This window comes from Chrysoperla carnea, chromosome 2 (assembly GCF_905475395.1).
Source record: "Chrysoperla carnea chromosome 2, inChrCarn1.1, whole genome shotgun sequence".
In the NCBI taxonomy this organism is placed as follows: domain Eukaryota; kingdom Metazoa; phylum Arthropoda; class Insecta; order Neuroptera; family Chrysopidae; genus Chrysoperla; species Chrysoperla carnea.
The window spans coordinates 796,196-812,291 of record NC_058338.1 but is presented as its reverse complement, the minus strand read 5'-3'; the positions used below and the strand labels follow the sequence as shown (position 1 = coordinate 812,291).

The 16,096-nt window shown below is 31.4% G+C and overlaps 1 protein-coding gene across 13 annotated transcripts in view; it reads right to left on the bottom strand.

The window, feature by feature from the left end:
* The window catches only part of LOC123291560 (coiled-coil domain-containing protein AGAP005037), a 137,552-nt gene that overhangs the window by 73,491 nt on the left and 47,965 nt on the right, over positions 1-16,096 (bottom strand). For all 13 annotated transcript variants that reach the window (XM_044871881.1, XM_044871887.1, XM_044871893.1 and 10 more), the window contains one exon: positions 2,107-2,258. In XM_044871881.1, the coding sequence (XP_044727816.1) occupies positions 2,107-2,258 (152 nt within the window). The remainder of the gene's footprint in view (positions 1-2,106; positions 2,259-16,096) is intronic.

The following is a 16,096-nucleotide window of genomic DNA, read 5'->3' as shown; positions in this document are numbered from 1 at the left end:
TAAGTATATTTTGGAGTATTTTACGTCAAATAATTAAACAATTTGACGTTTTTTTTGATCGTACACTTTTTAAAGTACCATAAAAAAAATCTTGAAAATGAAAAAAGATTCAAGTCATTTGCACGCTTCTCGTACCTTTTTTATGTTCTATTCAGTACAAAAAGTGATGAATAGACCTTTTTATCATGTCTTAAGCGCAAGTGCAGAGTTTATTTTTTCGTACTGACAGCAATAAATAGGACTAAGACAGAAGATATTTGTTATTCATTTTATCAAATTGGTTATAAATCATTTAGTACGAAACAAATGTGAATCGTGATTTTAAAATGAAAAGCCCTATTTACCATGGGAACTAAAACTAATGCTCACCGCTATCCAATTTACTCTATTTAAGTCCTGACAACAAGCTCAAAAAGTTCCGGCAATTTTTGGTATATAGTTTTCAAAATATTGCAATTTAAATACAAAAAACAAAAAATGTCATTATCGTTAAATAGCTCGAAAAATAAGTGTCAATTTTTTGTTGTTGCTAACTTTAAAGACAGATCGTTAAAATGTAATATCTATCCATGTATATAAATAAATACTGTCATAGCATACCGGACATTGACGTAATAACATGATGTCATGATAGTACATACATAGACAGAATAGACTACACCGGTAGTGTCACTAGATCTATGTTTATTTGTCTGTCTGTCATTGACAAATGAATTATTTTTAATAATGTTTGGCTGCTAGCGACTGTACTATACTAGGCTATGTAATGTAATGCTGGTTGTCTACTATAAAATGTTTTAAAACAATCAACTTGATGTTAAAGAATGATTACAAATTGGGTTTATACATTTATTGTAGAGTAGAAATAAAAACAAAACGGTATCAGATATCAATATGATTTAATTTAAGGGTTTTCGCTACCAAAAAAATGAAACTATTGAAGTCATTTGTATGCGTAATCCTTAATTTTGGTAAGATTTTAAAGCTTAAAACTTGAGGAATATTGATAAAAGTTTTTTATGTAAATGGTAAAACATTTTCTAAAAGAAGCACTTGACTAAAATACCAACATTTATTACGACTTCGGTCGGAAAGTCGGTATATGTAAGATCTACCATATCGTCAATTAGTGGTGGGTGAAAAGACTTATCTATCCATGTACAAGTTAGGGCCGTATCCAAGATACAATTATTGTCATTTCAAAACGAAAATTGTTACTATTTTAAATCAAAAGAAGCAAATATATTCATACACAATTTTTAGAAGTATAAAAATTTGCTAAAATATAAATTCCAAGCTTGGAATCGATTACGATAAAATTTGTGCGTGATCTTTAAAAAAAATTTGATATCTTATACCGTTTTGTTTTTTTTCAAATTTTAACATGTATAATCACCCTTTACCCATGTAGGTACTAGTTAGAGTATGTGGCACGCTGCCTGGTTAGTTTATCTATTTACCATTCGACTCACTAACTCTTTTTAGCCGTATCTATGACAACATAGACTGCTGATATGACTATTGATTTTAGAAAGAAAGTGATGACACTTAACAATAGTTTGTATGTCTGTCATTAAAGTCCACTGACTGACTGACTGCAACTGTAAAGTATGACGGTTGTCTGTCTAGTGTCTAGAATACAATCGAATATATGGGTGACATGAAAGGTCAACATTTGGATTCGTAAAGAAACAATTGATCAGACAGGCATTCCTTGTCGGTTATTTAGAAGTATAAAGGCTGTCTCAAAAAAATTAAATATTAAGAATTAAAAGGCAAAGACAGCGAAGACAACTTGGAGTTTAGAGTTTTTCAAAAGGATTGGCTGATACATCACGCAATTTTCGTAAAAACTATGGAATTAATAACCGGGAGCCACAACACGCCAACTGGCGATAGAAATTCGAACTAATTCCAAGATGATCGAGCCAGTTTTTTTAGACTAACAGGTGATAAAATAATCGAATAACATTGGCCAAAGATAATCACACGTGAGCGATGACGTCACCATTATGTTAGATTCTTAAAATTAATCAAGCGATTTTTGAGATATTTTTTTGGTTTGTATATAATAATTCTTAAGAAAAAAAAAAAAGGATTACTTACTTCAAGATCCATTGTCCGTAGTATTCCACCAGGAGTACCACCAGGCTGATATAGATGTTGATCTCCTGACAATGTATGCCGCCGTGGATCGTCTCTTCGGGCACTACGCCCCGATCGACTGCCTCTCAGCTCACCATCGCTAACTACACCACCTAAAATTAAAAAAAAAAAGAAATATTTTAAAATTTATTGATTACAGCATCAAAGCAAAAATAGATTAAGACAAATTGATTGACGTAAGAATCATTAAAATCGGCTCACGAGCTTGATCTCTGGAGTGCCGAAAAAGAAACCTACATACATACATACATATATTACATAACGTAGACGGACAAATACATGCCCCTTCTTTACGTCACGCAGTCGGATAAAAAAGCCTGTTTTCAATTAAAATTGAAACAAATTTCTGGAAAATGTCAATAGCACTTATTTAGAATGTTGTTTTAAACTATGATTACAAGAATTAAATAAACAAGCATTTGTTAAATAGAAATATGTTTGTAAAGGTTGATTCACACTATTATAAGATCGTAGGAAGATTAATTCATTCTGCCTTCTTTTGTACCCAGAACAACTAAAAAATAGGTACTAATCTTCAAAATTAATTCAGTTTGGAGAGATTGATTCTACATTTATCTCTCTGTTGTAAAAATTGGCTCACAAAACTTTATGATATATGATTTATTTATTTAAGACAATGCAAATGTGACTGACACTACATGCAAAAAGAAATTAAATTCGACACTGTTTTTAAACTTTGAATATCATTCTCTAGGCAGGGTTAATGATTTTAAGTTGTATCTGGGGCCAAAATATAAAAAACAAATAATTTGTAAATGTTAAAATCAAGAATTTTAGTATTTTAGAATCTTTATTAGAAAAATAAGTAGTGACTGACACTATCGCCAATTGCAAAATATTTGTATTTTAAAAGAAAATTTAGAAATTTGTATTACAGGGCACAAGATAAGAACTTCAAAATCATTTTAAAATTATAAAATTGTACTAAAATGCAATTTTTGAGTACAATTAATAAGAATTTTTAAAAGTCACAAATAATTAGAATTCGATGTGAAATGACTGAAAACTTAACATTTACGAAAAAAAATAATTTATTATTTAGATACTTTAGATACTGAAAGATAAAATTTTTTTACCACCAAAAACAGTAATATTTTTTTTCCATTCATGGTACTCTTTTTAATCGATAATAATAGTTCGATCATTATTAATTTAATATATATATATGTAAGGTATTTACTCAGATAGTAATTAATTTCAGCTATTTAAATAAAATATTTATTTATTTTTTGATAAATGACCTTCGCATATTTATTTCACTAAAAAATGATATTTTTGTATTTTAAAATTAATTTTTACATCAAAATAATTGAACTGGTAAAAACAAATCTTCAATTATGTAATTCATTATTTTATCAAAATAAATAAAATTGTACACCTTATTTAAATACCAAGCTATTTATTAATCTGTATATATAAAAATAAATTGCTGTGCGTTAGTCTCGCTAAAACTCAAAAACGGCTGGACCGATTTTCAAAATTTTTGTTGTTGTTTTGTTCGCTATAGTTCAGGGATGGTTTAGAAAAAAAAAATCATTTTCATTTTAAAAATTGATTACCTTTTGTTTCGGACAGTTTCTTAAAAAACTAATGTAATAAAATGAATAACAAATATCTTGGGTCTTTGTCCAACTTGAAAATGTTGGTTCTACAGTCAGATTCATAAAATATCTCGAAAATTACTCATTTAATGGTCAAATAAACACGATTTTTGTAATTTTCGGGTCAAAATTACCTTATAAACTTAGTTTTATCGAAATCGGAAACAAAAACTTTTTTTACACTTTTTGCAATTTGTAAAAATCGAAAAAATCATAAAAAATTCAAAAAAACACAATTTTTGTAATTTTTGGTTGGGTTGGGTTGGGTTAGGTTGGGTTGGGTTGGGTTGGGTTAGGTTGGGTTAGGTTGGGTTAGGTTGGGTTAGGCTGGGTTAGGCTGGGTTAGGTTGGGTTAGGCCGGGTTGGGTTGGGTTGGGTTGAGTGTGGGTGTGGGTGTGGGAGGTGGGTGTGGGTGTGGGTGTGGGTGTGGGTGTGGGTGTGGGTGTGGGTGTGGGTGTGGGTGTGGGTTTTGGTGTTGGTGTTGGTGTTGGTGTTGGTGTTGGTGTGGGTGTGGGTGTGGGTGTGGGTGTGGGTGTGGGTGTGGGTGTGGGTGTGGGTGTGGGTGTGGGTGTGGGTGTGGGTTGAGTTTTTTTTTCAATTTTATTTATCTGTACACATCTTATTAGCGATTATAGAATTCAATTTAAGTTTTCCGCATAAGTTAAAACTTCTCTAATTCATAGCTTTTAAAACCCTTTAAGAAACTCCATATCATAGCTTTTTAATCATAACGCAAAGTTATAATCACTGGGCCTAGAAGCATGAAATTTTGAACAAATTTTCTTTAAAGACACAAGTGAAGAAGGGATTTTTGGTAATTCGTCGCCTAAGAGTTTAAATAAGAGTTGAAACTTTGTCATTTTTTAAGTACTTGTATATGAGTTTAATTTTGAAGTTATCTAGCGAAGCAGATGAGTAACTGCTAAGTTATGTATAAATAAAATATCAATATTTAGATTAACTTTTTAATATTTGTCATCGCAGTATTCGAAAAACTTTAAAATAACATCATTTATATGTAAACAAGATGGAGAAAATATTACTTTTAAAATTAACTGACAAGAATTTGTTTTGTAAATACTATTATAGTCCAGGGTCGGGGTATGTAGATCCAGAAATTGGTATTAACTCACTCTGATTTTTCATTCAACATAAATTGTTGAGATTTCTTTAAATAACAATTCAAGGCAACTTTGATAATTCATGATTCATATTTACGTCGAAAAAAAACTTTTTTTAAATCTTTTTCCTCGAAAATGTAAGCTTATTTACTGTATCAAAGGTCGTCCTTGAACCTCGTCCTTGTTTTTTCACAGTTTTTTTAAGATTTTACACCATCAAATTAAACTAAAACAATGACTTCAGTTAAACTTTTGGCTTGTCTTAAATCTATTTTCGCTTTTTTAGTCGCCGTTTAGTCCTCTGAATGAAAATGTCTTTAGAAAATTTAAATATCATTTATTTCGATAATCTATTTTAGAAAATGATGTTCGAAGTAGATTTTAAAATAGATCATTATTTTTATAGACGCAACCTCAAACTCCCCTTAATTAACAACAAATTGATTTTCCCATAAAATAAAATTAGATTGTTAAATATAAAATTATCATTTAATATGTTTTCCGTTCCAGAATCCCTACTCTTACCTTTAAAACATTAAAAGGATATTATTATTAATAAACCTTATTATTATCCTATATCCTATATAATATTGGTAGGTACAAGATGTAACAGAGGGCAAAGATTTGAATTCAAAACATTCAAGTCTTGTATTTTAGGTTTGATTTACATTATTATTTTTTAAATCTACTTATTTTACCTGCCAAAATTCGATGTTAATGGAAATAAAGTATGAAAGATAGGCCCCTAACCTGAAAAATTGGTCAAATCTGTGCTCTGAACAATAAATTATTGGTATCAAATCCACAAATGAACAAATAAGACTGAAAATCTTGTAAAAGAAAATTAATTTTTCGACACGTTTGCTCCAAATATAATCGTGCAGGAATTCGAATTTCTAAATTTTGAATTGAACTAAGTTATAATTCTCTCCGAATTTGGCAAATGAGGGATGTTTCAATAAATTTGATAAGGGTAGGACAGAAAAAATTGCCAGAGTAATAATATTTTGGACCAAATGTTTTCATTTTTTAACTCATTTTTTTGGGAACGTCCTTTGGGAAGGTAATAAGTATAGCCAGTCAAAATAGTAGAAAGTAGTCCTTTCTCTTTGTATACTAAATCACTGTACACACCTTATTAGAACACCGTGTATATCATTAAAAATCAATATTTGAAGTCAACAAGCTCTTTTTTTATTAAAAATAAAAACACAAGTTTATCCTTTTTATAAACTTATTATTCACAAACAAACACACAAATGTCAACGAATGGGAAGGGGGAACGGGGGGATGGTATCAGAACATGCAACAAGAAAGATAAAAAAGGGTGGTTTTATGTGATCGAATTATGTACAAGGGATGATTTAGAATCGACCTCTATACATACACACGCACGCATCCAAATAGAAAGTATATAATATACCTGAATACATAAAATCAGTTGTAAATATGGCACTTTTAACTAAAATATAAATAAAATATGGTGGTGGTGTAGGAAAATTGATTTTTTGTTTGGGACTATATATTATTAACTTTATGATAGGAAGTTTTTGTTTTCATCCTAAAAATAGAAATCAAAAACTATAAGATATCCCTATATTTCTGTTTGAGGTTTCATCTAAAAGGAATTGAGATTTTAAATCAAATTTAAAAATAAAAAATAAAAATAAAAAATATTCGTAAAAGATCGTGTAACGTCATAATGTTAATTAATTATTGTATATACAGTGTATACGATTCAATTAACATTATTACGTCACAACGATGATTTCCGACCATTTGTTTTGTCGGGCTGTTCGTTATATATCTTTCCTTTTTTGTCAAAAAAAATTTGGTTCAAAATCCTAATTGATAAACGAATGAAAAGTAATTTACTGGAATTTATCACCATGGCAAGGTATCTCAAAAGGTTGTATCCACCAAAATTTATTTTTACGTGGTATTTGTGGGTACGAAAATAAGGAATGAAGAATGAACTTTCACTCACATCCCTTTCCATAGACTTCACCACCGCCCACCCCCTAATGTTTGTTTTTACAAATTTTTTTTTTTGTACTTAATAAAACACGATATACAGAAAAGACCGTAAGCCTATAATAAAATGAAACTTCGATAATACTTTTAAGGATATTGTTAAAGGTATGATCGGATACAAAGGTTATTGCTTTGACTAATTTCTATTTTTTCGATTTTCGTGTTTTTCTACGATTTACAGTTTATGATCGCCGAGAAAAGTAGTCTTTTAGGGTTCCGTACCCGAAGTTGTTTATGAGACTACATCTTATAAACCACATAAAAAGACAGAGAAACAGGTGGACAAAAAGAATGATGAAAGTTCCACTTGATTGTGGACACACGGTCTGAGTAAGTAAGTCAATCGTTGAATATTAATGAGGTTTGGTGTTTTTTTTTTTGTCTTTTCGTTTAGGGAATTTAAATGGTTTCCAATATTAAGTATTGTTATTACATTCAAAGTATTAGGGATCGAATTACGTCTTCAGACATGCTTGGATTTCATTTTTATACCTTGATATATATGAAATATATATCAAGGTATACTAATTTTAGTCCGAAAATTGTAACGCTTAGAAATATTGATGATACGATTTACATAATGAATAACATAACATATCAGGGAATATTTTGGTATAGGTGTTCATATAATCATCTAGTTAGTCCATTTCCGGTTACCTGTCTATCAGATTGTCAGCACGAAAACTCAAACCGGAATGCTATATCAAGCTGAAATTTTTATAGCGTGCTTAGGACGTAAAACGTGAATTTGATTTCATAAATAAGTAAAGTCAATTATGTCTTGTAAACCGTAACAGACAGAAAAAAGTTTAAATATAAAAAAATAAACAACTTTTGTTTGAAACATTTTTTCGTAAACACCCTGTATGCCATCTTGATCCTGTATATGCATAATAAACAATTATATAATGATTCAATCAAAATAGTTTAATAAAATAATGAGTCACACTAATATTATAAATGCGAAAGTTTATTTGTCTGTCTGTTTGGTATGTTAAGCTTTTACGGTTAAACGATCAAGTCTACTTTGATAAAATTTGGTGTGCGAATACGTTAAACTCTGATGATGAATCTTAAGTGCTTTGTTTTAGAGAATACAATCTCTAAAAAAGGGGTGAAATGATGTTACTGGAGCGAAGAAAGTTTTTCTGTGAAAAATCTGAATAAATATTTTAAAAAACTTGAGAATATTGAATTAAAGTTGGAATAAATATAAAAGTTGAAATCGTATTCGATGCAAGTGAGTAGCGGCTAGTTATACAATAAATATAAAATTGATAACTTCAGCATTTTAATTATTTATTTAATGTCTTAATTACATCTTTTATTAGAACGCACCCACTGGCGTAGCTAGAGATTTTTGCTAAGGTAAGCCACAAAACATTCTCAGCGGCCCCCAAAATATTCTCAGTAACTTTAGAAAACGAATCTTTGGACCAATAATTTTCTTGATATTTTTAACTTAAAATTTCGAATTTTCAAGCGAAGATAATGGAACTGCGTAGGATGCTCTACTCCTGACCCATGCTAGATACGCCAATGAACCCAACGACGAAATCAAAATGACCAAAGACGAAGATACAGATACCCCAACAAATTGATAGTTTATGTGAAATAAATTATTTATGACTTTTTGCTATGAAAACCAATGCTTTATATCTCTCAGTCCGTGTTTCCATCTATTTATGTCCGTGTTAGCTGCAGTAAATACAAAATTCAATCACTTTTTAATGGGTGCCAATCGATCAATGTGTTTTTTTATTCTCTTAAAATACTTTTCAAATTATATTAATAAGGACATTTACACGATACCGTGCTCGATCGTTTCAAATATTTTTCCCGTTTTTACGAGTCTACTTTAACTGTGAACACAAGGTAATCGAAATATATTTTGCCAACGTAACACAAGTGGATTAATTTCGTCGGCATAAAAATTAAGTACTCGAGATTCGATGAACACGACGAAAGCCGTTTTAGCCTGAAGTGCTTGAAAAGATAGTAGTCAATTGGCGAGAGATCTGAGAGTATGCTGGGTGAGATAGAACTTCGACACTCAATTCTGTTAATTTTTGGACGGTGATTTGTAAAACGAATTGATCATCGAAGTTTTGCCTCACTCACCATACTCCCCAAACCTCTCGCCAACCGACTATCATCTTTTGAAGCACTTCGATAGTTTTCTCACCGGTAGAACCTTTGCCAAATAAAACCAGGCAAATCGGAAAATAATCGACTTTTGTTACGTTGAAAGATTTCTTTCTTTTCGTCGCAAGGGAAATATTGTGGAAAGACAGCACTTATTTTGCAATGAGTACAATTATTTTGTGTGTTATCATGTAAACAGACATTGCTTCCGTTGAACGTGTTAATAAAGTTGTAAAAAAAAAAACGAAACATTCAAGTGGTTTTTTTCTGAATCGAATAAAGCGAACGGTACCATATGACTCTCTTTAATTTATTTCAAAACTTTTTTATTTTTAAATGAAAAGTTTCATAATAAATTCAACTCTCGAAAAAAACAGTTAGAATCGATAATTGAATTCAAAATATACTTCGATTACATACAATCTTGCACTTTAGGACGTTTTGCAACGAAACCGAAATATATTTGGCTGAGAATGGTGACCTTGCCTTAACTTTTCCTTGAGAAACTCTACTTAGAGTAGTCAGGCCGTCACGTGACTAGTCAATTAGGCAATTCGTATGACGTAAATGTAATAAAATGCTCTAAAAACATCGTAAAAGAAAATCACACCAATTACAGAATTAGCCTCGCTTAGCTCCCGTACTATAAATCGTTAAAAAATGTAAATATACAAAAAGAAAAATGTTTATCTTGAGGCACGAAAAAAAAAAGCTTAAAATATGTTAATAGGTCTATCATGGGTGATGCCAATACGAGAGCAAAAGATCCTTAAATAAACTGACACTAATAAATATGAATTATTCAAAATAAATTTCTACTTCTCATGCTGTTTCTACATCTTCTAACATCTTCTACATCGAATTAATATTTATGACTATGAAAATAATATGACATGACGCTGACGTGACGTGACGATATAGTCAGATCATTTTCAACTTACAAATTGTTTGGGTTGGATGAAGAGCATCACTTATTAACTTTTATACTATAAACGTAGACCGGTAGCTTGGTTTAAGTAAATGAGTGATATCATCCATGTGTAGGCAACACTCGTATTATACCACCAAGAACTAAACCAGTCAGCATTCGGTGCAGGCTAGATTTGTAGACTTTGATGTGGACGCCTCTGGCTTTAATTGTTAGAGTGAAAATGAGTCAGTAGCACTCGGACCAAGGGGTTCTGTACCTCTTTTGAGAACAACCGGTTACCCAAAGGCATAAGAATTCTGGCGACGCCAGACACCATGCATAAAGCTCAGATTCTCCCCCAGAATTTATCCCAGGATTAATGGGTTCAAGGTTTAGGACCTTAAAGTTCTAATTCTGACACGCTTCAGGTTTTTGAAGTGAAAATAATATGCATGTAGGTTTCATAATCCTCCATACAATCCCTGCAAGTGGGTTCATCAGAGATACCCGTGTTAAGAAGATGGTAGTTCAATCGATGGTGTCCTGTCAAGTGAGTCTCACCATCCTTAGCAACTGTGCTCTTGTGAAATTCAGACGAGCACAGTTTAATAGCCAAACTACGGGCTTGTCGTAGCCATTCCTTGATTCGGTAGCATCTTGGACGGTAGCAGGTGCAAGGGACGTTTGAGACGACCTTCATTACCTTTAACGCCAAATTGACCAAGTACCCAGATCAGCTTGACTTTGTTATGCAATACCGTAGGCGTTCATTCAAATTTACTGCGAAAATTTTAAGCATTTTCCGAACTGATATAATTCTTATTCCTAGAACTTACAACTTGAACTTGTCATTAATGGCCGTCAAGACTAAATATTCGGGCTAGATATCGGTCTATTATTTGAACTTGTATATTTGAATTTTTTATTACATTTTATACAAAAGAAAATGGGTTTCTCTTCAAGCACTCACAACGTGTGGGAGTGAGAAATGTGAAAAGGTTAAATGGAAAAATATTGCATTGATGTTCTTAAATCTTAGCAAATATTTTATCCAAGTGAAAATTAATTGTTAGGTAATAACTTTTATATCGGGCAAAGCATGGTCACTTCAAATTCAACAGTTGTAACAAGCTGTGGTGTATATGACCTTTAGAGCTCTGGTCTATAGTTTACCGATTTATTTACTCACTTTTGCTAACAATTTTGGCTAATAATAATCGAGAAAATTTTGTGTTTGAGCCTTGAGTCCAGAACTTTTTAAATCTTGAATCTAGTTTTCTTCTACTCCAATACTGACAGTAGAAAAACCATTTTTTGGGAAATTACCATAAAATTAGTTATCTTGAGCCTTTAATGTTTTTTTGGGCTGAATTTACCAAATAGAGATTTTAACTTTTTTGCCGTAAAGTTGGGCGAAAATTCAACAGTAATAAAGTTCATTTAACGACAAGTCGAAACATATTAGAATGAATCTAAAATCGTTTTTCGCTTTTTACTTTTTTTTCCAAATTCGCCTTGAATTATGGTAACTGACCAGATTTTAAAGCTTTTGAACCTTTCGATAATGTCTTTTTATTTGGAAATAAAAATACTCTGAGAACTAGACATTTAATTAAGAAACTGTAAAATGAAAATTTTTAGATTTAAAAATATATCACGTGGATAAAACAAAACTTAGAAAAAAAACCACACAAAAATTGCATACCATTATAAAATTGTCGAATCGAAATTTAAAATATCACACAATATCGCACAAAACAAAATTTCTCACAAAAGAAAACCTTTAAACACATACACTTCGAAACTTCGAACACTAATCAGAAAACTGATCACTTCGAACAAAAACACACCACACTTAAAAAACCGAGAAAAAAAATTTAATAACGGAAAACGAAAATGAAAGTGGAAAAACAAAAACGTTAAAAAAAAACAACCGGCGAATGGAAAAACACGTTCGGATTTGTGAAAACACCCTAAATAGCTATTCGATAACGAATATGTGCCCTCCGATGAACATTAAGGCTGTTGGAACTAGACAACAGACATATTCATACTCATTTATTGAATGCCATGAACATGATGTCAAGATATTGTGTGCGCCTCGCACGCTGTTCACGACGTCCGTCGCATCACGCCGCGCCGTCCGTCCGTCGATCGCACTGTATTTAGATTTCACATGCTCTCTCCGCTAGTTCGCCGTTTTAAATAATATGTCATCTACACGTCCGCACTTCCATTATTGTTACTTGCTGACGATCCAGCAATCTACTGCACTTCCTGGCAGTCGAAACATATTTCAAGCTACCTACAGCCTCGCTTATCTACGTTTGAAAAGGATTTCAAGAAGTGGAAAATCAAAGTTCAGTCTATGAAGACTCAGTCCATCTTATTCACAAAGAAGACTAAATTTCTAACGGTTGATTGTAGAGACCTGAAACATGGAGGGTATTTTCTTTGTACGACGTAGGCATGCACGATTAGAAAAGATTTTTGAAATTCTTCCCCTAAGAGGCCGAAAAACGGAAGCAAAGAGAGAACAAAGCGGGTGGATATCAGGCTAGTAATCTATAATTAAAAACTAAATTTTGATTTCAATTAAAATCGAAACAAATGTCGAAAATGATGTCCAAGGCATTATCAAATCAAAACAGTCAAATTTCATAAATTAGACAAAAAAATATTTCATTGAAATGTGAATTCGATCTATATATTTAGTTAATAGAAGTAAGTGTGATGTATTTTATACAACACATTTGATTATGTTTAGTTATGAGTGAGATAAAACTATATCGGGTGTCACAAAAGTAACGGAACTATAGAAAAACTTTTTTGAGAAGCATTTTTTTTGCATGGTTCAAACAAAAGATTCAAGGCCTAAAAAATTCAAACTTTGCAACTTTTATTCAAGTTATTTTTTGACTGGTTAACTACAAACCGAGATATTTAAGTGTATATATTAGAACGACAAATTTTTCTGGTATGGAACCCTTAAATCGCCTCAACATATCTCAAAACATTTCCCTTTAAATTATCTTTTTCTTCAAGCCCTTTTCCAAACAGAATCGATTTTCAAGATCATCGCAAATTTTTTAGTTTTTCTAGAACTTTTCTAGTACCCTAAACTCGCACTTGAAACATTGCTAAGAACACTCTCCACTAAATTACCTTTCAAACGAAACAAAAATATCGTAGTCGGTTCAACCGTTTAGGCGCTGCTTATAACACCCCTTTTTAAGTCCAGGGGTTAAAAATAGCCCACTTTGGATAAATATCCCACAAATGAGTCCACAAAATCGATTTTTTTAAACACTTATGCTTCTTGGATCACGACCCGTTACTTTTGTAACACCTTGTATAATTGTACCTAATAGGCAGTAGTTGAAAAACAGTGGTAAGCGGGTTTCAAGTTGATAATATTGTCACGTTATGTATTTGTTCCATAATTATTAGAACTAGCTCGACCCGAAAGGAATTCCATTCCCGTAGTGACCGTAAAACGTGGCTACCCTGTACCTGTGGATAAAAACATCAAACAACAAAATTTTGTGGACAAGTGGTGAAAAACGTCTATAAATTAATATTAGAAGAACATGTATTAAAAGTAGAAATTATATGTCTAGAGTATTCGGAGAGCATCTGTAAAAACTAACATGTTTGCCTAATAAACATTTAATTAAATTATCTCTCTAGCGGGTTTTTTCCTAAGCGGTATATGTTTAGACAGAGAATATATTTTTCGTCAAAGCTAGACATAATAAGCTTGAAAATGAGGGGAGAATCATGGAATTTGATAACGGAATAAGGAAGATAAGGGTAGGACAGAAAAAAACTTGCTAGAGTAATAGTATATGATACTTTTTAACAAACACACATCTACAAACAATTCAATGTTTTTAACAGATTCTTGTTGATATGAGTCACATCCGTCCAGAATACATACAGTATAATATGACTCATTTTGAAAAATTCTGTTTGTTTGTATAGTTAGACTTTATGTATATATATCATCCATTTAGTAGCGCACGCGGATTGTTAGACAGGCGTGTGTGGCGCCTTTGTGTAGGGTTAGGAAGGATTCATCACTCATACAATATGCGACCGATTGAATGTAATTCAAGAAAGTTATAGAAAGTCTAGACAGTCTATATAATAGCGTAAAACAAATCACTTTATACACGCTATTCATTATCTTTTTAAAGAGGCTTGGCTGTCACGTGACTTATCTACTAGTCAACTAGGCAATTTGTATGACATAAATGTAAAAAAAATGATATAAAAATATCGAAAAATATTTTCCTATTGCAAAGCGCTGTTTTTTTCTTTGCATAAACAGAATCTGTGACAAATTTTCTTCAAGATGAAAACTTTTTTGAATTTTTTGATACAGTTATAGTTTTAGTCAATACATTAATTGACTGTTTCCATTTCGCTTGTCACTCTAACTCTCATCAGATTACTCTGATGATCACAGTCAAGTGTGTGATGATGAGATACAAAACTAAATCACTGCTCATCAAACATCAAATAATAACTCAATTCATTTCATGGCCGATGCGATGTTCGAATTGAGTGTTTGTTTGAGTATTATTGACATTTTAATCAATATATAATAAATACAGGATGATTCGTTATTTAAGTTTCATACTAGTTCAAATTTTGTGTTCTGTATTACATAATTTATTCCCCCCTGCCCCGTACCTACAATAATATATAATTTGATACCTCCCACATCTTACTGGCTATTGGTGTTTTATATTTTTGTTTTCTTTATAAATAATAACAACAAAATATTTTTTTTAGTATTCACTACCCAATTAAATCAATGATTGTTTTATGATAGTCTCCTCTAAGTGACACCTACTAATTTAATGAATTTGATAGGTTTGTGAATTCATAAATCTTTCTATTTTCCCATAGGCACATCTCTCAAATCTGGCCTCAGATCGAAATTTGGTAAAGAGCTTTTTTGTTCGTCTTTATGAGCTTATTCTGTAGGCCAACGATCTGCAGTTAATAACAGAACGCCCTGTATAAGATATAATGAGGGAGGAACAATGATTTTAGTGATGAAACTGTTCACGTGTTTTTTTTTCTTCTAGTTTACAAGAAACTTTTCGTACCATCTTATTATTTCGTTTTCTCAGCAATTTTACCCAAATCACTTGTTCATATAAACTTTAAAAACTTATATTGTGCACAATCTAACAAGAAATTATCACTTTTATCTAGAAAGTATTATTAATTTGCTGGTAGAAGGTTGCTGTTTTTATTCCGAAAATCGATATCAATATTTGTATTCGCATCCAATAAAGGTTTGGGTTGTTTAATTTTTGCAGAACGGTTGCATAAAGATAGATAGCATGATAAGCGTAAAAAGTGACTTTGAATTCATAAATGAGCCCCACATAGATCATGCCCATTAGGTCTTGGGCATTACCCATTCTGTAAAATATAAGAGATATAAAAAATAGTTTAAGTAGAAAAGTTGTTCCTCATAATGGTCATATTCACCATTAAAAGAGTTTTCCTTTTGATTTGTAGCCTGTCATGCCAGCCAGCTATTCCATCATAATCTCTGTCTTGTCACTAGAACTGTTATCAAGTTGATTTGGTAACAACTTTTCTTGCTTTGTGATCAAAAAGTTTGCTTCATTAGTTTTTCACTAAAACTAAAGAAGAAGAACTTTTTTCACAGAGAAGTGTTTCTTTATAAAATCATATGTCTTGATACGTTTCAAGTTAATCATTTCCCTTCTTCAAGAATTGGGAAACAAATTTATAGTCAAAATCGATTATAACGACATGAACTATAACTGATTTTTTCGATTTTTCGGCCTAGAGACTGGATCTATTAAAATTGCAACCGTTTAAAAAATTGAAAGCCACAATACGTTATAATTAAAATTAATAAATATATCAATAAAATGATTAGTCAGACATTTTAAATAAAAAAAATACTTTACAGTATTCAATTGATTATATTTATATTAATGTTATGCAATATTAAAAGATAAATAAACAAAACAGTAATAATTAATATCAACGAATGGACAGGGGGGCACACACACCATTTTATATTAAAACATCACATTTCAATT